The sequence below is a fragment of the Phaeoacremonium minimum genome, assembly GCF_000392275.1.
Source record: "Phaeoacremonium minimum UCRPA7 unplaced genomic scaffold PA7_03_scaffold_457, whole genome shotgun sequence".
In the NCBI taxonomy this organism is placed as follows: Eukaryota; Fungi; Ascomycota; class Sordariomycetes; order Togniniales; family Togniniaceae; genus Phaeoacremonium; species Phaeoacremonium minimum.
This window is the reverse complement of record NW_006921359.1, coordinates 139,935-165,661: the sequence shown is the minus strand read 5'-3', so window position 1 is coordinate 165,661 and position 25,727 is coordinate 139,935. Positions and strand designations below refer to the sequence as shown.

The 25,727-nt window shown below is 50.6% G+C and overlaps 3 protein-coding genes across 3 annotated transcripts; 1 reads left to right on the top strand and 2 right to left on the bottom strand.

Annotated features, from left to right (window-relative positions):
• Nucleotides 1–9,260: 9,260 nt before the first annotated feature.
• On the top strand, nt 9,261–11,279 carry UCRPA7_6278 (putative duf1479 domain-containing protein; the record flags this gene model as incomplete). The annotated part of the gene is made up of 1 exon (XM_007918817.1): nt 9,261–11,279. The coding sequence occupies one exon, from the start codon at nt 9,261–9,263 to the stop codon at nt 11,277–11,279; it is 2,019 nt and encodes a 672-aa protein (XP_007917008.1).
• A 4,898-nt stretch (nt 11,280–16,177) lies between these two features.
• UCRPA7_6277 (putative allantoate permease protein) lies at nt 16,178–18,189 on the bottom strand (the record flags this gene model as incomplete). The annotated part of the gene is made up of 8 exons (XM_007918816.1): nt 16,178–16,432; nt 16,519–16,738; nt 16,789–16,799; nt 16,860–17,333; nt 17,396–17,474; nt 17,524–17,745; nt 17,830–18,026; nt 18,088–18,189. The coding sequence occupies 8 exons, from the start codon at nt 18,187–18,189 to the stop codon at nt 16,178–16,180; spliced, it is 1,560 nt and encodes a 519-aa protein (XP_007917007.1).
• A 4,171-nt stretch (nt 18,190–22,360) lies between these two features.
• On the bottom strand, nt 22,361–22,780 carry UCRPA7_6276 (putative glucuronyl hydrolase protein; the record flags this gene model as incomplete). The annotated part of the gene is made up of 1 exon (XM_007918815.1): nt 22,361–22,780. One exon carries the CDS (start codon nt 22,778–22,780, stop codon nt 22,361–22,363), a length of 420 nt encoding a protein of 139 aa, XP_007917006.1.
• Nucleotides 22,781–25,727: the final 2,947 nt, after the last annotated feature.

Genomic DNA, 25,727 nt, shown 5'->3' with positions numbered 1-25,727 from the left:
CGGTGTTGACGAGGTGGAGTGAGCTTTCTGGACGATGATGATCGAGATGGCGAGCAAGCCGAGTGCAGCATTCGAGGAGCGTTTGTACGATATCTATAGGTCTTCAGCATGTCCAATGTCCAGGGCTGCCATTGCTGAGAGCTGTGACTCTTGTGAGCCCGCCTGGCCGGACGCCGTGGCTGCGTCGGGCTGGCTCGGCAAGTGTGGAGAGGCCCGGGCTCTGGAGCGTCTGGAGCTGGGCGCATGGCACGGCCATGGGATGGTCCCAGTGTGCCAATGGGCGCATGGCCCTGGGCATGGCAATTGAAGCCCAGCATGCAACTTTCGATGGAGGGCTGCCGATCGTACGAGAGCGAAAAAGACCTGGGCGTGGAAGCCTTTTCACGGTCTAGAACGGGTGTGTTACGGAAACGGCCACGCTAGTTGCTCCCCATACCCTTTACAGTGCAGTAGCAAACATGTCTGTCTGTCTGGGCAGTACTATCTCTGTTATGCTTCACCCTAATAATACATTCATGTGATGTCATGGCTCTACTCTCACATCCTCCCTTTACTCTTGGTAGCTGTTTCGTTCAACCTAGTCTCTGTCTATGTCTGACTCTACAGTGATGAAAATCGAATGAGAACCCTGCGATGCTCGCAAATCTATTACTTATGTCGATGCCAGCGGTATGCTCTCTTCGGGGTTCCTTTCTGTGCCCCTCAAAAAAGAAATGCCAGCTGAGCAAAACACGAATCGATTATTGGGCAAACTTGGAGGCGCCGGAGGGGACCGGTCAGGTGGATGTATGCTGTAATTACAGAGCCTGAGTTCCCGTAAAGGGCCACCAAGTGGGTGACGCCACTTGCATCCCGTCCCATGCCATCATGCATGCCCCGTGTCGATCCGGAGAACCCCTAGGCTCCTAGGCGCCTTGGACCCTTGGACCCTGTATACAGGTAGTCAGGCACACTAAGTTCTCCAAGTTCTCGCGGTAGACTACAACACCGGGGCCGAAGAGAACTGGCGATGCTACTATCGTATGGGATTTTGAAGCCTATGGGTGGTAGCACTTGAGATTCCTATTTCCCCAATATGGCTTTCTCTGCTACCTAGTAACGTTGACTGTGCCTGTACCTTACCACGCCCCAGGTCCCCAAGTGAAGAAGCGTAGGCAATACCGGAGAATGTCTGGCCCGACCGACTCATGCGTCCTGTAGTGCAGCAATCTGCTCCGAGGCATCCCATGTTCACCAAGCGAATGCTTACTCTCGCAGTGTAAAGCAATCATTGTAGAACGAGGCAGAGCTTATCTTGCAGTTGTCACAGTTGATATATTGTGCTTGCAACAGACTGCCAAGTTACATGTCACCGAGCCCAATTGGCCTCTAATGCAACAGTGGAAAAGAGTTCCAATGGCTTAATTGAACATTGAACGTGGTACATCGACAGTGCTGATCATGCTCACCGTATGCGGCACCTTCGAGGTAGATACCGTAGATCTGAGAGTCTGATTTCTCTTGCATGCAACTCGTAAAGTGGGTGTTGCGAAGTGCAGTGAAGTGAAGTGAAGCACAATAACGCAGTAAAGTGAAGACATTGGCAGTACATCACGCAAAAGGAACAAAGCCAATCAAGACGCCCAGAATACTCAATACGGGAGTGCTGATAGGGCAATTGCAGATGACTGATCTCTGTGCTGGGGTAGCTCACCTACAGGATTTTGCTTCTTCACTATCTGCCTCTTTCTCGCGGATGCCACTTTTGTACATACGATTGTCCCAAAAGTGGCCTGATGGGCCGAGGTGGGGCCTAGGTCCAGGCCACCTTCGCCCACAAAAACAAAAAACGCGTGAGCGGGCGAGCCCGTCGTCGCAGCTGTTAGCACTCTCGTACCTTTTCCCGCACGCAATGTGGTGTCTCTACCCGGACCCCATCTCGAGAAATTATCGTGCTTCGGAAAACCCCCAGGGGACAAAAAATCTCGACCATCCACGTTACAGGCAAGATTTCCCGACAAACAGACAAAACAAATGCATTGCGGAACCGGGCCAGCGTCATCTTCCGGGTTGCCGGCACTGGCTGGGTGGTTTGTCGTTGACCAGAGACGTGTTCTACAGTTGCAAATGCAGGCAATTGGCGATACTGATTGAGAAGAAGGCCGCATCCTATGACTTGATCGTTGACTCGGGTAATGCATCTGCATACATGCTGCATGTGCATCGCCCGGGCTTACGGGACCCACTCACGCCGGAGAGACGCCCGTGGCCGGCCGGTGCCGGACATGTTGTGTTCAAGCCGTCCACAACTCCCTCCGATACTGGCGCATTGGACGAACCGCACATGGATTTGTCAACTCTCCCAGATGACCGTAATCTCCTGTGTCCTCACTTGTAGGTTGGCGTGGCTCTACGCGTTGGAGATGGCCCTTGATCTTCTGCGGTAAGAAATGAAGGAACTCTTGCGGCTGAGTTGTGACCGGACCGAACCCTGAGAGCCATAAGGGCGTGTTATTCGATGTCTCTTCTTGGTTTGACATGCAGTCAGCCAGCTCTATACTGCTGATATGAGCCCCTTATTTTGGGATGGTGACGGCGTTCATCTGCTTTTTCCCCTTACGTCCAACTAATCCATAGAAACCAATTGCGGAATAACCTCAACCTCGACCTGGTTTCGTGGCACTACCAGCCGTTGGAGCTTTCGTATCTCATAGGATGTAACTCTCTGGTATCGCAGCTATCATCGTGAAGGAACTTGCTGTGTCGTCTCTACGATACCCTTGATCCGTGAATTTAGACACAGCTTGCTAAATTTGAGGTATTGTGAGACGAGTGGTTGACGGATACACCGGTTCGTCTCGTAAAGGGTCAAAAATTTTCCGATGTATTTCTTCTATTCGAACCACGTTGACTAAATGTAGCCTATATATCGGAGGTAAACTTCAACTAGCGGTATCGGTATTTTAAGCTATATAGATTAGTATTCTAATTTATGGCCTTATATGCGCTCATATTACCATAAGCCTGCGCCCGCTGATGCACTGAACTAGTCTCACTACCGTGGGCTACTATAGAGAGTAAATGAAGACTATAGATAAGACCTGTCCATCGACGTACAGGGAGGGCAAAGTGACAATATCTTTGAGCCGAGAGGACAGAAAACTGTATAACCCGCATTGAACAATGGTGATATATGAGCTGGTGTTGAAGTTTAAACTCACTGGGACTTTGGAGATCTGAGCAATCTTAGCTGACAAACGCCTTCGAGTAAAAGGCTAGGTTGAATAGTTGTGAGCATTTCTTTCTCGAACTAGGTGATCACGAACTTATGTGGCACTCGGGTAACAAGTCCCAAAACGCTACGGTTTCGAATTTGGGAAAGCATTGTACTCCGGCCCCTACTATCGGCCTCTTCAACCAAGGATGGGTTCGAGAGATAAGTCTAGGAGCTTTGAATGGTGAATGACTAAGAAAAGTAATCTAAATGAAGATCTCGACACCACTCAAGCTCTTGGGCTACTTGAATATTAAAGAGCAATTACCGGGTGTTCTTCATCACACCCCAGGCGTCTCGACAAACTCAGATACCGCACTGATACTTCTGGAACATTTCTAGATGGCAAATAGCAATCTACCCAGATTCGACGTATTTAAGAGAGTGTATTGTGGCTTTTCAATAGCTGTAAATAGCTTATATTTTTCTCAAACTATCCCTAGAACAGCTGCTGTCAAGCTTGCATGAGATTGTCAGGTATCCGAGCGAGATTAGGATTGACACAACAGTTTTACTGATCATCAGGCCACAATATAATCCTTGAATAGGTCAGGGTCAAGAACATACCCTCAAATATATTTCTCCGGGTTGACTAGCATGCAATAGGTTAATGCTAGACACGTGTAGTGGATCTCAAATATGTCCAGCTTTCGGCAGGCTACTTGTCACAAAATAGTACTGATGAATAACCATAAGCCAAATCAAATGTTTTCAAATGAGGAGCACGTCAAAGAGCGCGAATAACCATGAGTTTAGTACCCCTAAATAGGAGGCCGAGCTGTCCACTCGTGATTAACTGAGACTTGAGGGTTAGCTACAAGTATCAGAAGCCACTCCATGATCTAAAGCTTTAGAGACGCGAGTTATATTCCGCATAACTTTCTGAGTACACCATAGAGATTTTAGAGACAACTTGTTCATTATGCAAGGCCGCCCAACACCAAACCTTAGCTTTTGCTAAGGTCATGAATTGGATAGATTATCACACGGGATAGCGACCTGAACCATGGATGCAGCAAAGGGATGGCCAGATAAGATGGGAACAATGCCGGCATCGTCAAATATCAACGTTGATGATTGTTCAGAATACGTCTTGCCTAGACCTGATCCGTATCCTTTCCTCGTAGGTTATGCTTCCATAATGGGCAGGCATCTTCGTTATACTGGCTTTGGACTTGATGCTATGTGTGTGGACGCCTTGTACCGACCACAGCCACGTACATTTATGTGAGAAGTCAGAACGGATGTAATTAGCTTAAGGTCAATCAATACTGGCAAGCTATTATTGACAGTCGCGGCCAGGAAATGATAGTCAATAGGAACGGCTTGGATGTATCGGATTGATTGCATACGAATGATTACGCATGTATAATTGAGAGCAAAACATCAAAGAGTACACCGCCGTAAACTGGAAAAGACCAAGTCTCGGAAAAGGATGCAACTGAGCCCAGAAAATTTGTTCCATACATAGTGGAACTCCCGAGGTGATGCTGGTCAGAAGCTGTAAGAATGAATATTCTGGCCCTTCAGAGCGTGATCCAAATAACACATCGCGAAGCTTTGGCAAATTCGTGCTAGCCATCATATGCCGGTCCTGGCTTAAGCCTAGAAGACGCTGTTTTCGGCCATCAGTACATGGAGTACTTACCACACGATTCCACTAGACCCAAGGGGCCTTTCGGCACCAGTTCCGGATGTATCAGGTAGATCGGTCGTCCTTGTCTGGGAAACCGCGCCATGGATCGTCCGGGTAAGGTTGGCGCACTTGGACATTTCTCTCTTTGACAGCGGATGGCGCATGAGAAGCCAATAACAGCGGACAGGGGCGTTTAGCCGTGCTTACTCCGACGGGTCGCCCAGATTTTTGAATGCGGAGGTCCACAGATCTGACAGGGGACCTAGGCTACCCTCAACGGGTCGTGTTCTGGACAGTATTTACTCTATGTAGCTCTATGATGGAGATTCGAAGGTCAAGATCTGATGTCGGATTGGAGGGTTATTGCCAAGTGGTGATTTCAACCGGGCGGCCGTGGTCATGGGGGAGCTAGCACGCGGCCACTTGGTATGGGAACGAATGGCTTTCAAAAGGTACTATGTAGTGTCTATTCACGGGGAACGCAGCTCCGCCACCCCCAGATTCGTTCAATAGCAAGCACTGGAGCAAGTCGTGTAACGGAAGAATTTGGGTAAGAGTGGGACCTGATCTAGATTCGTGCTCATAGAGGGCAGTCCTTGTAATCGGCCGAACATACTTGGGTAAATGCACCCCTCATATCCCTTTTGTAACGAGCGTCATCCCATCGCCGAACTTCTCAAAGCTGTGAGAGCACCAATGAGGACTGCGCCGATAAACATAGCGTGGAATACGGTGTATTGCTTGGAGAGAGTCATTCTGGACACAAGACGAGAAGTACATCGCGTATCGAACATGGTACCTTCTGTGCTTTAGAGAGGCTGCGGCGGGGCGTAACAAGGTTTACATCGAAGGTTCGGCTTCGATCTACGCAGCGTCTGACCCATTCAGCCACATCTTCCGTGGTATGTGGCATTCATAAGACACGAGCGATCCTTTATTTCCTTTAGAGTTAGGCCCACTAGGTCCTCGGGACGACTGCAAAAATGTGTATGAAAGAAAGTATGGCATAGGGAGGCCATACGCTCTAGGATCTATCTACTTGCCACCCGGGAAGCACAACCTTATTGCCCGAGAGCAAGAGTGAAAATAACATGTACTCGAGTAACGGCATCTAAACCGTGCGGTTAGCTCATCACTCAGAGGATTGCATGATTAGCGACAATGCAATGATATGAGGACACACGTTTTGAGATCAATAGAAACCAATGTGCTTTGAACGGCCAATTCCAGGCTTCCTGGGATGGGAAATAGCGTATCGGGTAACTGGCTAAACTTCGGGCGTTAAACACCGTCGGGAGATGAGCACCAGGCATTGCTCTGTACCTAGTCTGGACTTACAACTTAACCGAGAGACCAGCGGAGCCTGTAAGGCGGGGGCTACTGGATTCATTACCACAATTGAACAAATGATAAAATGTTATCGGGGGATGAGGAAGCTGGACCCCGAATTCGATGAAGCGTAGGCTTTGCTGTCAGGTACCTAGGTACTGTACTCTAAATCCCAAGACGCCGAGAACATGTTCGCACAGAAGGGCCGGAGGGTCTGTACGCACTAGGCACAGTATGGTGCAGGACATCTTGTAGCTTAGCTTAAACTTCCGCGTGAACTAGACTAGACTCCAATTGCCTTGAAGGCACCTCCAAGGTGCAACCAGTAGGAAGAGGCGGTCCAGAGGTGTTTCTCGAAGTGTGGGTGTGGCATCCCGTCAGCCCGCTTCTGGCCACGGTTTGACGGGCCGTAGGCGTGGGGCGAGACACACTCCGTCCATCCCACCAAGCAGGGGGCCAGGCCCATGGTGCTTCCTGGGTACGGCATGGTACATTGACTTGCATCCTCGGCCGGTGAGGTACGTCCACCCGCCGCCTGGCGAGCATGGAAGGGGTAGCTTGAGGGTAGTCGGGCGGTTTGGCCGGCGAGACGATGCTGGTCTCTCTGATTCTGAATAGTGTACTGGCCAATAACCGCTTCCGTAGCGGCGTCAGCCCGGCGTAGTGGGACGATACTCTTGCGGACAGAGGCAAGACTGGTTCTCTAAGCGTGCTACTCCTATAGTATGTACAATGTCTGTCCCTCAATGACCTTGACAAGTTACCTACCTGGATCGGTGGATTCGACTGCTTTGGCTCACATGTGGCTATCGCTAATAACAATAGGACTATGAACAACGGCCTATCCTTACCTCTCATTGATCGATTTAATTGCAATTAAACGCGGGATGAAGACCGTACCCGGCCAAGTCACAACGGGGGCACCCATCGAGTGTCACGTACGCTACGACTGGTGGATGCTCTAACCCTGATACTCCCCAACGCGAGCCGCCATTCGCGGTCGCATTGGGACATTGCAAACTTCCCAGGCCAGGACATGGCGGCAGGAGAGGCACGGTACAGTAGACATACATGCATACATACCTCCATACATAGTGTAGACAGACAGAGTTGCACGCTATACCCACATGATTAGCCCCCATGTCCTCTAGGCCCATCGCTGATGCCCATGTCTGATACATGGTACCTGGCTGGTCCCGTGGAAACAGTGGACAGCTGGGCCGAAGCGAGCACGAGAGCAAAAAGACAGAGGGATGGCAAAGCCAGAGTCGACAGATTGCGCCGGCTCCAGGGCCCAGTCCACCCGTCAACACCAGAAGCAAGCTAAATTCGCCATTTGATATGTTAATATATGGAGACGGACATTTAAATACTGTCCACATCCACCAGCCCCCGTAGGCCACTGGGCCACCGTCTTGAAAAGAGATGCTGGAGGGTTCTGACCAGAAAAAGACGACAGCGATGGCAATTCACATCTGAGTTCTCCAACAACTACAATCAGAAGACCAATCTGGAATAACAAGCTCGCTTCGTTGCGGATCTCGCTCTTCTATTCTCTGCTGCCGGCAATCATTACTGGTCAGCTGTCCACATCCGCGTCCGAACTACAAAAAAGACTTGGGTTATCTGATCTCTTTGGAACCCGACGGATCAAGTTAAAACGAGCATCTTTGTGCATGTATGTACAATTCTCATCTGTCTGTCTGTACAGCACATCAGAGATTCTGCAGTGCAAGTAGGGCGATCGACCTGTCTCCAAACACCACTACCACGACGCAAGGAAATAACACCGATCATTAGTACATGATTTGGCGCCGTGCCTGTACCGCTAAATTTGCAAAGGAGGGTGAGGCGGCGCTATAATCACCTACATCGCTAGGCGATCCTGCACTGTTCCATCCAGCCTGGGTAGTTTTGCTCGGGTTTCGCCAGATCTGGATAGCTTGTTGAACTCGGGGCTTTTACAGGCCAATCGCACTTACATGAGCTGATCTGGACGTGGAACGGGGGAACCTGGAGAGAGACAAGACAAGACAGGACCGAATACTGGAGGACAACATTCGCAGTACCCAGAAGTATTATTCTGCACAGCTTGCACGAGACCAAGGTCAACCAACCCCTTCCCCCCACTGCAAGTGTGTATGTACTGCACAGTACAGTGAGTGGCTGGTGGCACGCATCTTGCCCCTTGGGCACCAGGAAGCTCCGTCAGGGACGGGGACTGTTACCCCGCGTTGGGACGACTGGGGCCAGGCAATTTCTGGGCAGCTATTGAGCAGCGAATCAAGAGGCGAGAGAAAGGCGTGAGAAGTGCCTGCACCGAGAGAAAGAGACAGAGAAGGGAATATCGTGGAAGAGCAAGAAGGTGTAACTCAGTGACGGGTGAATGACACAAGTATTGCTTGTCTTCGAGAAACTAAGCAAACAAGTGATTGATCTATCTGCCAAGGCGAAGACGGTCTAGACCAAAGAGCAGAAAGAGCAAGAAGAGAGAGCGAAGGAAATTGAGGGCACCGGCAAACAGACAGACCAGACAGACCAAGACCGCGAGAAAGAGTTTAGCCCCTTATAAGGGCCCGCCCCGAAAAGACGGAGCCCCAGGAGAGGAAGAGAAAACGGGCAGCGGAGGAGAAGGAGGAGCGAAGAAGAGGAAAAGAAGGCAAAGAAGGACAAAGCCAGAGCCAGGGCAATCTTAACACTGCCAATATTAACATTGCTGCTGCTAACACCACCACCACTAACAAGACTAATAAGACTACGACTAATAACGGTATTGCATGCCCCCGGGACGAGGAGGGGCATCAGCCGCCGCCGCCGTTTCTGGCCGTTCCAATCAAAATGCCCGTCTCCCAGCCTGTAACGTTGGCGATTGGCGCCTCGTCGCTGAGGATAAGTGGCCACAGGGCCCCGATCCGCCGTTCCTCGAGGAGGACAACCACCACCAGCACCACGAGCACCACCAACAACAGTAGCAGCAGTGCGACGAGCGCCGGCAGCGGTAACCTGAACATTGGTGCTATCATCAGCAGTAGCAGCAAGACAATGACGGCCGCCACCATCACTGTCCCTACAACCATTGCTGCCTCTTCTGCGACTGCTTCTGCATCTGCATCTGCGCCTGCTTCTGGCTCGGGCTCTCCAATTCCAGGCGCCGGAAGTGCGATTGCATCCGGAGCCTCTGTAGAGTCGTCGCCTGCGGCTAACACCAATGCTGCTGCTGCTCTGAACACACCGCAGCAATATCATCCTCCGGGCACGAGCAGGAGCCAGCATCGCATCTCCAAACCCAACCGCAAGGTCTTTGCCAAGATTAACAATATGGATCCGCCGGTGCAGTCCTTTTACGGCTCCGAGCCCATCCCGCTACCCACGCGGTTCGCAAACATCAAGCGCCGCCTGATCCAGGGCAAGGAGACGGCCGTCATGGCCTCGTGGCGTCGCCTGCTCGCCGCCATCAAGAGCGAGGTTGCTCACATCCAAGCCCACGGCACAGACCTCATCCCCATCATTGACTTTGCCGACATTGACGACCCAGCCAAGGTGGCGCCGTTTGAGCGCAGCCTGAAGCGTTACGGCGTGGCTGTTGTTAGAGGCGTCGTCTCCAGCGATGTCGCCGAGAACTGGATCCGTGAGACCCGCGAGTACATTACCAAGAACCGTGATCAAATCAAGCCGCCACCGCCCCAGGATCCCACCTGTTTCGACCTCTTCTGGACGCCGGCCCAGGTCGCCATACGCGCTCATCCAAGCGTCCTAGGCGTGCAGAAATGGGCCATGTCCTTCTGGGAGACCAAGGGTGCAGACGCTGACCTATCGCGCATTGCCACGCGCTTTCCCATCTCGTATGCTGACCGTCTGCGCATCCACGACAGCAGTATCATGGGTAGTAATGCTCCCCCAGTCAACGGCAACTCTGCCGCTGACAGCCTGCAGGCCAGCGCCGGCTCGACCCTCATCGCTCAGGTCGACAGCGGCAGCCTTGAGCGCTGGGAGCCCGACGGCTATGGTCGGGGTGGCGCCTACGAGGCCATCTTCCGTGGAGATTGGGAGGAATTTGACCCTTGGGATCCCGCTGGCCGCGTCGGCGTGACCCCCGACCTGTACAACGGAGATGGCTGTTGTAGCATTTTCCGTATGTTCCAGGGCGTGCTAGCACTCACTTCAGGTGAGCCGGCTAGCATACGCGTGCTGCCCTCGCCAAAGCTCGTGGTCGCCTATCTCCTGCTGCGCCCCTTTTTCTCGTCCAAGACAAAGCTGCCGGCCCTGCCCGACGATGAGAGCGCCAGCCCAGAGACTGTCGCCGAGTGGGAGGCCTTCCTGGATCCAGACAACTGGACCCTCGACTCGGAGCAGACGACTGTTATTCATGGCGCCGTGCCCGGCCATGCGCAGCGCATCACGGAGCTGTGGCACCCGCACCTGCGCTTGCGCAAGTCCCTCGTCGAGATACCAACCCTACGCGCTGGCGACTATGTCATCTGGCACTGTGATGAGGCGTATAGCATACTGACCGCCGGCGCTAGCAAACCAGGCACGCCATCACGCGAGTCTTCGTCGCCGTCTATGCTCATGTACACTCCCGCTTGCCCTCTGACTCAGACCAACGCGCTCTTCCTCGCTCGGCAGAGGAAAGCGTTCCTGCTCGGACAGCCCGGCCCAGATTTCGACAGCATTGGCTCAAGCCTAGGCACTGAAGCGCCCCACGAGGGCCGCCCGGGCAAGGACGAGATTGCGGCTGTAGGGGGCCAAGATGGTCTGCGCGCCATGGGACTTGCGCCATGGGAACTCGACGCCGCCAAATCTGGCACAGCTGCTGTTGTTTCCAAAGATGAAGATAAGGACGATAAGATGGATCTAGATTCGGACAGGAAATCCATCTCGTCGCGGTCTGATGGCGAGGCCGAGGTCGTCCGACTAGCCAACATCATCCTATTCCCAGACAGATACGATTTTTACATCCCAACGGAGGCAACGGACGAGTCAAAACCAAGGATCAACGGTCGTGCTCAAGCAGAACAGATGGCTGCGACGAGGCAGCTGATTGCCCGTGTTCTGTCATAAAGCTCGGCTTTGCATCACGTCCTTCACAGAAAAGGGAGCTCATGCATAAGATGCATCCGTAATTCGGAATCTATGAATCCACCACGGGGAGACAATCACGGCTTGAATTTAGACACATCATTGCAGTGCATAACATAGGTGTCATACGATGAAGCAGCGCGGTTAATCTATCCAATGCTGTCGCACTTTCGCTTCTCAATCGTTGACACAACAGAGATTTGCATCTGCATTTAGTGGAGGCCGCTACCAGCTCGCCAAAGACCACTCTGCGAGCAGGATTAACGGTACGGCGGCGCTCTTCCCTACTGAGCACACCTATACAGAGAGCAAAAACTAGGCGTTCGGCGTCTTTGAAGAGTTGATTATGACTCGGTCTTCGAACATGGGTGGGGAACAAGTGACTTGTATTATGGAACCAATCCGGAGTTGTCCTCACAGGCAATATACTCTTTTGCCAATTACGTAGTTCATAGAAAGTCGCTGTTATATACTAATCCAGTGCATTCTATTGGACGAGAAGCTTGGATGTGACCTGGAATTTTCTGACTGAGCTCTATATATTTTGAACCTTCGATAGGAGCGAACAAGGGTTCGTTCGTACAGCGTGTTGCGAGCGGTTGGTGAATGTTTGATGCCGTTGGTTTACCCTATTCACCCAAACAAGATGGGACCCCCCAACCGCCCACTGCCTTTTCCCGAGCTCGCAGTTGCCGTCGACAAGCAGAAAGCGGCGGCTAATTCGGACTTCCCCCACGATGATGTTCTTCTCCGCAACGAAGCCCTTTGTACGGGCTGATTGATTGGTATCTACGCATCACTCATTGGGTCACTACATGCGGACCAGGTGCTTGCACCATTGCTGAAGCTTAGACTGCTAACGGGCAAGCCTGTAGTCTTGCGGGGGTAGAATGCTTGGCGGCTGTTGTGAATATATCATTCAGTTCAGACGGATATCGGCTTCGATGTTTGCAAGACCAATTCCAAGCCGTAAGAGTCGTCGGTCCGGCTATACGACGAGCCCCAGTCACCACCTCCAGGGCATTACATAGAGGAAAACTAGGCTAGGGAAACCAGAAATAATCGCCACGCTTGTACTGTACAAACCTATATAAATATAGAGTTCGGATTCCTGTAGTTGGACCTTCTCGCTTTTGAAAGGAGAATGTGAGTCCGACTTTTGTCGCCTCTGTAGCGCCATCATGGCCATATTACTAGCACTAGGAGTGCTTCTCCTGCTACCCATACGTCTCACTTTAGCTGTGGGGGTTGGACCTCGACAAACACAGACATTGAAGTACTGCGCTGCGGATGGAACTTGCTATTCTGAATTCATCGCACCAAACTCGAATATCAGTTATCGTATTGCCATTCCGGATACGCCAAGTGCCTCTTTCGACATACTTCTTCAAATTTCTGCCCCATCGACTATAGGATGGGCAGGACTTGCCTGGGGTGGAGTAATGTCCAAGAACCCCTTGACTGTGGTCTGGCCACACGGTAATTCTGGAGTTGTTTCCTCGAGATGGGCAACGTGAGCGCAACTTGTCCTAGAGGTTGATGGATTATGAACTAACCATCGCTACAGAGGTCACACCCTACCGGGGGCATACACAGGCGCAACCTATACGGTTCTACGATCTTCGAAAGATACTTCTACGTGGCAGATTGATTTGCTTTGTACCGGATGCAGTTCGTGGGAAGGCACTTCACTCAACCCAAATGGCACGAACTCATTCGCCTGGGCAATGAGCTCCCGACCGCCCACAAATCCAGCAAGCAATACTAGCGGATTTCCTGCTCATACGGCCAAAAGCAAGTTCGATCACGACTTGAGTGTTGCGAAGCTTCCGGCAGCAAAGTTTTCCGCATTGGTTCAATCTCTAGGCGCTCCGACAGTCAGCGCAACGCCAGGTTCAAGTTCTAATCCGGCTACTGCAACACCGCCGCAGACTACGGTGACTAGTCAAGAGACACCTGGTACTTCACCTACATCAGCATATACCTTTCAGCCTAGCTCGACGCAGATTGCATCATCCTTGAGTGGCACAGCTTCAGTTATCACTGGTGTCACGACGTTACCGAAGCCAACTCATTCGTTGTCAAGCTTGCCAAGCAACTCCACGGCCGCAGTTGTAAGCACAGGAGTTACGATCCTTCCGAGTTTAACCGTGAAGTCGACAACTGGTGCCACGATTGCTACCCCGATATTGAGTACTTCCAAAGTAACAGAGACGGAAACTTTCCCCTTCGATCCGCCAATCCCCACGACAACCTTTACTATTTCGAGGATTCCCGATTCGCCGTGGACTCAAACAATCCCATTCATCAAGTCAAGTAGTGTAGTATCAGTACCAACGATTGCCCGCTCGTCTTCCGTCCGTCCGTCTCCCGTCCGTCCATCTCCAGTTCGTCCAACACCGCCGCGTGGTCGCCCCCCGCCTGGAAGGGGGCCTCCTTGGAGACACCACCCGCCTTAGCCGTTTTCGGTTTGAGTCTACTAGTGATAACCACGAGACCATTAAGTAGCTTTGATTATGCGAGGAGCAGAGGGTATTACTAGAGTGGGAGAGAGTTGGGAGTGAGACGAGTTGCAGCTCAGACACTATTTATTCTTACGCAAAGCCCTCAATTGCATGTGTACTTAGCAGAAAGTACTTACATTGTCTTTAATTTGAAGACACAGTGCATGTATTTATGAAAAAGTGAGTTTCGTGATTTCCGATGTTCACATAGCAATGACAAAATGTCGCGATTAATCGGCGGTGAAACGATAGTGGCTCAAACCGAGTGCCGAGAATTCTAGGCAGTCAATCGGCCACGCCGAACACCGATGCGGTAGCTGATTGTATAACTGGATCAAAGACCTCCAAAATATTCACAGAGCATTCTTCAATTTTTAATTGACCTCTTAAGACTGTTCCGCGACTTCGTTTTTCTGTAGTCATGACGCCGCCTACCCCGCTTCCCGACGGATACACAATCCACGCTGGCTTCCCACCAGTTGCGGACTACCGACAGATCCGTGTCGCCTCAGGGCTCTCTGCCCGAACGGAAGCCCAAGCTGTGGGCGCAGTCACAGGCAGCTGGTATGGCTGTTTCGCGGCGTATCAGGACCCTTCTCAGCCTTCATCGCAAAGTCAAATTGTCGGAATGGGGCGCATCATTGGAGATGGGGGGTGGTATTTTCATATCGCTGACATGGGTGTTCTGCCTGAACACCAGAAGAAAGGCCTCGGAGATGCAATACTGAAGAATCTCCTGGAGTATATCAAGACAAACGCCGCCGAAGGCGATCCTTATGTCTCGTTATTTGCAGACCCACCAGGACGGAAATTGTACGCGAAGAATGGATTTGTTGATGGCGCAAAACATGATGAACTTGGGATGGTGCTCGAGAAGCAGAAAGTCTAAATTGCCAAATAGGACTGTCTCAACTTATCGACCTTGGGGCGTCATGCTAGAGCGAACTCCAAGTTCTCGAACATCTACCTTGTCTCATAGATCACAAGCGATGTGCGTTGTGAGGCGTTCAGATTACGGCAAGAGCCATGTATAGATGCAGATAGATCTTTGTCAATGAGGATTGACATCGAGCTTCAATTAGAATATAGCAAAGTTAATATGAGTCTAGTCTTTGTCGATTTTGATTGATATGCCTATACGCTTGACACCATCTGTCTTCCATTCAGGATCTTCTGGTAGCTCGATTTGAAACCAACGCTTCATCCTTTCCCTTAGTACTTCGTAGTTTGCACCCATGCGAGTCACCTTCACCTGCATTTGGGTGAGATCAAGAATGGTGCCTGCTCTTTCATACAAGTGCCACTTCTGGAGCCCGTAGTCAACGATCAAGTCCGCTGCTTGGAGAACTTCCGGCTCAATATCTTCTACCCTGAATTTCTGGCCTTGGCCTGTCAAATTTGCACTCGAACCGACCATTAGTTGTCCATCCTCATCGTTCAAGCGACCGAGCTCGGTTAGGAATGGACCCTCCGGGATCGCGATGCCCATCGTATCGCCTTTTGTGCTTCGCCGCAAGGTCTCGTCGCTTAATTGTCGCAATCTCGGGTGGTCCTGATGATATCTGGCCGTAAATGCGACGAGACCTCCTAACTCTAAAGTCAGGACCCGGGTCATTTCAAACAACTTGGCGCTCGCCTCCGGCGTTTCACCGAGAACATGGAGCTCTGTGTGCTGTTTGTAGGACCCAATGATGCCCAGAGTGTGTCCCGGCTTGCGCTTCTTAGCTGCGAAGGCTCTCTCAATGCCCTCGGCACTGCTCGATACGATGCCGTAGCCGACATCAGTTGGGACGATCACGACCCCGCCTGATTTGAGTACATGAAATGCTTGAAGCGCATCACGTTTGACATTGGGAATCGAATCTTGAGAGGGGATAAAGCGGCTTTGCTTGAATGATGCCATTTTATTTATAAGAATTGTTGTTGGGCGGAAAATGATGTCTTCGGACTGTCGGCTCCTAGAGCGTCGTTGAATATCAATGGTATGCGCTCGGTTATTGGGCCGATATCAGTTGCGTGACGCACTGGATCCGGAAGGGTAAGCAAAAAGCACTAGTGACATCTGCAATGATATGGTGGTTAGGGCTTTGAATGTTTTTCTAATAGATTTTAACTCGAAGGAATTAATCTAGAGATTCGGCGCAAATTCTGCCTGGGTTGAACGTGTGGACTTTTAACACCTACATCAATTACCTGCGAAAGTGGAGAAAGCTACTTGATAGACACAGATATGGATAGACTCAAAACACAAATAGCTGGGCTTGAATCCATACTAGATCTGGGTTATCCTAGAAAGGTCCCCAGATCTAGCTCCGTCACCCCTCTGACCCCGATTTCGCCAATTGGAAGCGCTACTCAAGACTGTATGACAGGTTTCTAGAAGTCGTAACGGAAATCAGGATTCTCCTTGTCCGTCAGATCCTCAAATGCATGAGAGTGCGAGATCTTCTCATCCACCTTGTTCAGATCAGTCGCGGAAGCTTCGACAACCAATGCGGCAGCGGCGGCGGCGCGCTTGGCCTTGTTGCGTCGGGTTAGAAGAATCCTCAGTATGGCTAGAATGATGTTAAACAACACGTAAAGGCAGAAGTGCGCGGTAAATCCCTTGCGGTAGCGTGGAGCATCGCTGCTCTGAAAAATCTGAAAGAATCTTGTTAATACGGGGAGACTTCGGCTGGAGTGTAGAATGTTAAAAGAAGCGAAATTAATGGACTTACTTGCGGTGCAGTCATATTCCCTGCTGCCCATGCGACGAAGGTAATGGCCAGCGTAGTTGACTTCTTGGTCTGGCCGGCAACATTTCGTGAGATGAGAGAGAAGATGAGATTACCTTCTGCCAGGTAGAATTGAGTGCAATAGAAAGCAATGAGCAGACCAATCCGGGTAGAATGTGTGGGCTGAATACTGTAGATAACCGCCGTTCCAATAATGGGAGGACTACTCAGATGTTAGCATAGTCAGGATGACGTAGATGGATGTCTACGAACATAGTCCAAGCCTGCATGATGTGTTATTAGCTGCGTACTCGTCAACAAAATATGGTGTAGATCGAACTTACATGCATTACCCAGGCCGTCTGCCTAGTCCAAGTTGCGAGTGAAGCACCGCCCACCATCACTATAATGGTTACTGCGCCCTGAGCAATGTTCAACAGCTGAGTCTGGAGATATGTGAAGCCAAAGGAAGAGATAATCAGATTGGAGAAAACACCCAAGCCACCAATGACAAGCGTTGAAGTGATCTGGAGCAATACATAGCACCAGATGATAGGATCCGTGACGGCCTCGAGCATCTGGTATCGTTTGTATGTTTTGTTTTGGATTCCTGTCTCATTGGCACGGACTCTCTCGATCATCAAGCGCTTTTCGTCTTCGGTGAAGCACTTGGCTCGGACTGGGCTGTCAGGGAGCCACCAGCCAATGAAGCAAGCCCAAACGCATGTCGCGCATCCAAGCACGAGGAAAAGAAGCTGCCATGAGTAGATGGCGTGGTCTTTGTAGTGTGATGTGCCCCAGGCAATGATGCCTCCGACCTGTTTTACACATGTAAGCTTGGGAATTTGGGTGACTTCTAATGTCCTTCTCTTAAACATACCATTAGTTGCACACCCGTCATGCAATACCACAGGGATGTCAGGACGGATTGCTCTCGCTTAGTATACCACATGGACGTCCTAAGCTCGTTAGCATCACTATTCCGGATCGTGAAAAGGCCAAACTCACATGATAATAAAAGATGGCTGAACACAAGACTCGAAAACTCCCAATAGGAATCTAACGGTCATGAGAGCACCGAAATTCTTGGCGGCAGCCGAACAAGCCACGATGGCACCCCAACAGAACACGTTGACTGCAAGATACTTTGCAACGGGGAGCTTCTGGAGGAGAAGATTGGTAGGGTACTCGCCCACCAAGACTCCCATGTAGAGGATTGTTCCCAGCCAGCTACATTCCTGTCAGCGGCGAATGGTTTCTCGGCGAGGACAACACCTCAGAAGTCTCGACATTGATAGCATCATGGGCGCTTACCTGTATTGTTGACCATGAAGATGGGCGTCTTTCTGGATGCCCATGACGGACGCAAAGCCCAGGGTTCCTTTATCAAGAGATTGGCAAAAATAAGTACCAAGCATGCAAGCTAGGATGCGTCGGTTGACCGTCCAGAACAGTCTCTTGTTGGTCTCTTCGTCGACATAGATGGCCTCGCGTCCAGCATACTCGGCGGTCTAGAATACATTAGTGACTTGCCGGAAATAGAATGAATGGACATCGCGGCAATGCTCTCACCTCCTTGTCGTGGTCGACATGATGCTCTGGCACGCGGTCCGCAGCAGGAGTGATGGCGTTTTCATCATGGGCCGGAGAGGTGGTGGTCTCGTGTTTGTCCATGTTGATGGACTCTGTCTATCTCTTAAGACGTATGGCCTGGCGTAGATGTTGTGATAAATGCTTTCTAGAAAGCAACCGCTACTTGCGAAGGCAAGGCTTTTGATACTGCTGCGTGGCTAAGTATCTTATTGAACAAGCTCGGTTGGACAGGGAGTGTTCCTGGAGTGCGTGTGGTCCCTTGCAAACAAGCCAGGTTTATCTACTTGGGGAGAACCAGCGTTGTATGCCGATGAGGAGTCAGCAGACGGGCGTTGCGGCCCCCGGAAAGCGTACTCCAGTTACTCCAGAGACTCCAGAATCAAGTCAGAATCTGAAGGGAGGGTCCAGAGTGCGTCCGCAGGCTATCCCGGCGGCAAGAACGGCACCCTGGCCCATCTTTAGTCCCGGGGAATCTGCTGGCGCGCTGGCTCTCTCGACAACGATCCTGCCTGGCTTTTTCCGAGACGGTGGGCAAGATGCGGCGGTGTGTCCGGGAGATGGCCCGGCGCCCGGAGCCACAGCATCGGATCAGGTTGGGGTAGGAGACGTTAGGCCAGTTTAGGAAATGCCCCCCGCATCCTCCACATTATTCACGAGCACGAGCGCAGACGAAGATTGGAACGCTAATGATGAGATGTGGACCCCACACCCGCTAGTCCAGGAGGGCGTTTTTGGGGAAGCGGGCGAGGAAACAGGCGATTGCCCTCTATCCTTCCATCCCCCTGATGCACATCCAAGAACAACGACTAACGAGCCAAACACCACCGCAACGCTTAGGGAGATAGTAAGGACTGACGAGTTGATCGAGTGGCGAACCTCTTACCTATCTTATCTCCTTTTTGCCATCACACAGATCCTCAGGCATGCCGTTCCGGTAGGGCTTGTGTCGGTATTGTGTTACGCCGTCGGTTCTTTTGTGGGCGTGTAATTCGAACCTACTACGTGTTATGGCCATTGATAACCGACTTCACGCGTGACTCTGCTTCAACACTCTTGCCGCTGCACCGACGCGCTTCTATCTTCCTATCTATCTGTGACTACCAAGCCGAAGTTCATCCTCTCAAGCCGAAGCCAAGTGTGCATTGTTACCAGGAACTAGTCGATTATAAGCCCTACTTGACAGTCTAGGAGATTCCATTCGGGATTTGAATTGGGTGAACAAGCAGAGCCGAATCATCATGCTAGACCTCGCTGAGCAACTGGAGGAGGAGGTATCCGGCTCCGAAGGTGAAGAGAATCCGCCTGATGCAGCTGGCCTCGGCAAGAAGCGAAGAGCCACGGCGAAGGAGGACGGACCTGCGTAGGTCACAAAATAACACCGTAAAAGAGCCAGCGCGCAAGACCAAGTTAACGATTCCTAGATGCCAGTCCTGTCGGCGCAAGAAGGCCAAATGTTCAAGGCGCCATCCATGCTCCCACTGTGAGCGGTATAGTAAGTCGCAGCGTTCTTTCCACAGCGCCCGATTCCAGGGCTCGCATGCGTAAGCAACTCCCTACAAACGCTTACTTACGCTTTGAAGACCTCGAATGTGTCTATGACGAGAGGAAATTAAAGCCTGGCATCAGGCCAGGTGCCATTGAGCATCTTAGCCAGAGATTAGGTAAGGTCTTCTCACTAGCATACCTGTTCGACGGCAAGAATTGCTGACAAGAACTTAAGCAACCCTTGAGAATATGTTCCTCGGCCAGGGTGTTCTTTGGCAGCAGGTGTGGAAGTGCCTGGACGCGATCAGCGCCCAGAGTCCTACAGACTCGGGCTATTCACTAAGCACGGACTCACGTCTTCAAGGTCAGACATTGCAAGCCTGCACGGCGCAGCTGAAGAAGACACTGTCATCCATCTCGAGTGAGGTGCAAGATAGGGCAACCGAAGCCGATCCTGGCCCCGTTCCGTCTCCCAAACGACCTCGTCTCGATGCATGGAAAGAAACTGGCGAGCCTACCCAAGGCCTGGTGATAGACTCAAGCCATACTACAGGTGAACAGGGTGATGTTACGCTACCCGACGACCTCTTGGCGTCCTTAGTAGACATTTACTTTCTTCGGATACATCCTTGGATTCCAATGCTACACGTCCGCCAATTCCGTCAAAGCATGGTTGATCTTAGTCAACGGAAGCGGTTGACTACCATATTTCATGCCATTGTCTCATTGTGCGTTCGGTTCTCTGATGATCCGAGGCTTGGAGATGCCAAAATGAGACTGGAACTTGCTAGGAGGAGCCGCGAAACAGTCATTCTTCAGAGCATGCAGTCATTCTCCGTAGAGAATCTCCAGGCTTTGATAATATGCGCTTTTGACACGGTAGGGTCTTCCAAAGTTTTTCCCTCACTATGAACCCTCGACTAAGCTAATTACTCCGTTGTAGATTGGCAGTGGGCGCAGTCCGTCAGCATGGGTATGTACGTCTGAATGAAGCGTTCACACAGAGCTAACGTGGAATATATAGTCTATCGTGGGTAGCATGACAAGGACTGTAGAGCAGCTACAGCTAAGCGTCGAAGATGAAGACCAGTCGTCGGCAACAGATGCGAGGGTTCTTATCAAAAGGATAGCATTCCTACCACCGGCTCGCGACTGGAGTGAGCTGGAAGAGAGAAGACGAGTCTTCTGGAATGTATTTTTGATGGACCGCTTCTGTAGCATTGCCACAGGCTGGAATCTGTCCCTCACAAGTGCCGATGTCAAAAGACGTCTGCCTTGCGAGGGTGCTTTGTGGGAGCATGGCAACAGTCTCAATACGCCAACGCCCTATTTTGGAGTTTCTGACCAGACAAGCAGAGGCAGCAGCGTACTTCCAAGTGCCAGAGCCGAATCAGAAGATCAGGAATCCTTGGGAGGCTTTGCGTACTGCATAGAGGCCACAGAAAGCCTGAGTCTGGTGACATCGTTCTTCCTACAGCAGGCGGTGGATGTTTCCAAGCCACAGGATGTTCAATTATGGTTGATGCGATTTAAGCAGCTAGATCTCCGTCTTGTACAGTGAGTACCTCCAGATCTCAGTCTCGAAATGAAATCTAACAGTCTATGCGCAGGTGGAAAATATACCTTCCCGAGCGGTGGCGCGAGGCTTGTGCACTAAATCCCGACGGCATCATGGACCCCAATCTAACGCTGGCACATATCACACATAACACAGCCGTGGTTCTCCTACATCAAGGAGTCGCCTACCCTTCTTTAGAATGGCAATCAATGCCAATCAGGTTGCCTTCTACGTCGAGCGCGGAGACATGTCTTGTTGCGGCAACGGAAGTTGCAATCATTGCCGAGAAGTTCCTTCAAGGCTCTGATATTTTGACCAATCCCCAGTTTGCATTCTGTCTCTTCATCTGTGGCAGAATGCTGTTGGCGCACTCATCTTACTACAACATTAGGCTCCCTTCAGAATTGGATTCCCTGGTGAACAGCCTTTGGGAGATCTCGCGCAGATGGAACGGCCCTTATGGTTTGCCAGTTTCAAGCGCTTCGAGCGAGAACATCGCCTCGAAGTTTGCCTCACGTCTTCTCCATGCAAGGCAGATGGGCGCATCCTTGGACATCCGGCAAGCCGTGTACTCAGAAGATCAAGGGGGGGAGACAACAACATCTGGCCTCACGCCAAACAAACCTACAAGCTTACTACCTAATGGCACTATACATAACGCATCACATCTTCTAGAGTCTCCAAGTCGGACAACCCGTCAACAGCCGGTGTCTAGGCTAACTGATGGAACCACACTTGCGATGGATCAAGGAGAATCACCAGACAGCATATCGTTAGCCTTCCCTCCGTTGCCTCTGGCGTTTCAAGCGCAGCCATCAAGCGCAAACCAGACTGCTATGCAATCCCCAATATTGGCGTCTATGAATCAGCCTGGCGGAATTTACGGGGGAGATCGAGTTCCAGAATATAATGTTCAACCAGGGCGCATGTCTGTGGATGGCACCAACGCGGGGTTCGAAGATCTGAGTTCTTTCCTGGACTATTCCTTCCTTCCGAACCAGCGAGTTAGCATGTTCTCTCACCCTGTAGATAAGCCTCCTGGTATGACGTGAATATGGCTTATTTGCCATTTTCGTTTTCCGATATTCACGGTGTAATAAGGGCTGAGCGGGATCTTTAGGGTTGTTTATTACAAGGTGGGCAAAAAAGTCAATCTGTCTTTCCTAGTCTAATGCAATGTCTATACGATATGCACTGCTGTCGTATCTATCATGCTTTGCCATTGACTATACCGTTACCATTGTTCTTGAGCTGGTCAGTCCCCTCTGCAATGAACGGGCCTAGACCCATCTCAAGCAGCTTATTTCCCACCAGAAGGAAAAAGTAGTCTGCATAAACTAGCGAGTGATTTGCCCACCGGCGCGGCGCAAACTCGTAGTTGTTGATTGTGGCACCACTCAGAATAGCCTCGACTTCGCCGACATCAACTCCGAGCTGCGCCTCGTACTCCATCGCGCCATGTTCGACCGTTTTGATGGTCTCCTTCTGAACAATAAACTTGGCATGGGGATTTATATGACTCTCGCAAACCGCTGCTGTAATTCGCAATGCTTCTGCTAGATAGCCAGACTCTTCTCCCAAAGCTGTCAGGGCTTCATGTAGGAGTAGCATCCCGTAAGCTGCAATCATCGCGGCGCTTGTATCTGATGGATGCTGCTTCTTTGGTTCTCGTTCTACTGCGTCAAAGTCCCATGGTGGAATGCTCGAAGGAGGGAGTCGAGCGATGAAGTAATCAGCACAGTTACGCGACGTGCTCAAGAATGACTTGTCGTGTGTCCAGTGATATGTTTCTGCGAAACCAGCAATAGCCCACGCTTGACCTCGTGCCCAGCAGGAAGACGGAGAGTGGCCTTGATTCGTTAAGTTCGATTTGACGTCGCCAGTAAGCGGGTCAAACACAACGAGATGTATGGTAGAGGAGTCCGATCGAATATGTGAGCGTTGGGTGGTTCGGGCATGTGCCAGAGCGATATTGTACATTTCTTTATTTCCCGTCTGTGCCGCCACGTAGAAAAGGAGGTCGAGATTCATCATGTTATCCTGTTTATGTTAGCGATGGAGACCCCAGTAAGAGCAAAGGAAACTATTAATCTTTACTTACAATGATCATTAGGAAGTCTTTGGCAGGGTCTTGGAAGGAGTAGGCTTTGGTTTTGCACGTGTCCCATGATCTGAGTGCACCAACAGCAGGGCTGAATCGAGCTGACAGTGTCTTTGCTGTTGTTTTCAGAGTTTCAAAAGCTCTAAAGTCCCGATTCAGTATCCAAGCAAGCTTCGCCCAAGGGGTTATCATAAAACCCAGGTCGTGTGTCCCTTCAAGTATAGCGTTTTGGTGGAGATTTTCCGTCCACCACTTGCATGCAAATCTAAAATTCCCGTTTAGCTGATTATTATGAAAATTCAGATGGGTTATGTACTCTAACTGAAGTTGATGGAGACTTTGACCATTGGTAGACAACGAATGCAAGACGTGCGGGTATTTCCGTTGCCTTTCCAACAGCAAGTAAAGACTGCCAGGGAAGAAGCCAGACGTCCAGAAGCTTAGGTCTCTATACACATATTCGAATCCCCCTGGCTCTGTGTATTCCGGTATGAAAGTTGGAGGAGTTGGCTGAAAACATATTAGTACCTGAACACGAATTTGCAGTGCAAATAGACATACTTTGAAAAGTTGCCCTGATGCAACTTTCCAAATCTTGGCCTCAACTGAAGTTGAATACAATTCCTGTAACTTGTTTTCCTTTTCGTTTATGATAGACAAGATATTATCAACTGATGGCTTGATAGACGGCGTCTCTATTGCATCTTCAACAAGACGAGCACGCTTCCTCGAATGACCCATCTCGATTTTCCGTAATACACGGGCTCTAGTTGTCTGAAATGTTGAAGATTACCAATGCAAAACAAGAAATATCTAGATAGTTTCGAGTGAAGCTCTCGTCCTAGGTTATTGTTCCCTTGCTGGACTAGATGATTGCACGACCCCTGAGACTTGGGCTATCCCGACTCGATTGAAAATTGGATTGGGGCGGCTCTTGAGGAGAGACAAGTTGATTGCCCTGTAAGTATTTTGGTGGCGCTCGACGCTATAATCAGTCCGAGATACACTGGGTTGGAGACGCTGTCCCGAGCCACCGAGATGACAGGTCAAATCAATACTGTACACCTAGTTGCGGAGCACCGGAACAAGTACCGGAACCCAGTCCGGAACACTAACGGCGGCGGCGACCGGCAAGCCGCTAGGCAAGCCGCTAGGGTGGGCATACGCCCCAGCCAAGTGGGTATTGCCTGACATCCACCTAGCTCACAATCTTTGTCTCGTGTGATCTCCAGTTCTCTTTTCATAAGCAATGGCAAATCAATGCGCTAGGTGTACTTGTCCAGGTTGTGTACTAGCCGGTCCAAGATCCCAGTCACGAGATATTAAAAGATGATTTTTGTAACGTTTGATACGACCTCCGGTGGCTTCTTGTCGACCTGATCATTACTGACGTAGAAAATTTGGTGTAAAATATGCCTTTTGAGGATCTAAGTCTTTCGGCTTGGTAAACGCAGGTCTACAATGTGCACTGTTTGATTTTAAGTTGTGCTCGGAGGCTTTTGTGGACAGCCATCTCGCACCACTAGACCAAGATTCCAATACGTATCTACTGAGCAACAGGCTACCGAGGTCAAGAGTAGCGGAAGAATTCATGGTGTTGTACAGAAGGTTCTTCCGTATACTCAACTCATGACTAAAGGAAAAGTTCATCTTCAAAGTAACAATATTTATGGACTACAAATGTACAGTCCCAATGATTGCATTACTACATATAGAATTGTCTTCGAGTACAAACAGAGGACAGATCTATTAGCAATATGGCAATGCAGGATTTGAACAGCTCCCCGGGATGAAAGCTTGGCTGACTTTGGGTAAGTCCGGTTGAAGAATCTGGGCCGAAGGGTCCAAGATGTGATCAACAATATGGACAAGTCCCTAGTTGACACGGTTAGTGGCGAATTGAGCGAATGTGCTTCGCATACTGACATTAGTCACTGGTATGTCGGCTTCTGTGATGGCGGAGTTCCCGTTTAGCATCACCTGTCCATCGACATCTTGTGCACTGATATAGAGAAAAGTGCCAGTCTGAAGGCGCCGAAGCGTAGAATTGAATGCGCTACGCTTCAACTGTGAATTCGGAATATAATGGTGTTGAAGCACATTGCCGAGCCACCATTTGCCCTTTGGCGTTGCCGCCCAGGTTGAATAGTAGGCGCCTGTGTTGTTGAAGGCTGTATTCGATGGCGCCAGGAATGTGAACTGCCACGTCGTGGCGGTTGAGAATGCCTCTGAGAACCCTGGAATCGTGTCCATGTCAGTCGAGGGAATACTTTTTTTCAATTAAATGAATCATGCCAACATCATACCTGCGCATTGCTCAAGGACACTCGCAAGATTGCTGAGATCACTTCTCGACTTCACGAAATCCAGAAGAGTCGTAGTGGATGGACTTTTAGGAGGCACGTAAGTCCCTGATGGCACTGCAGCATATGCAAGAGGCTGTCGGTCACTGCTATCGCAAAAGGCGACGCCAGT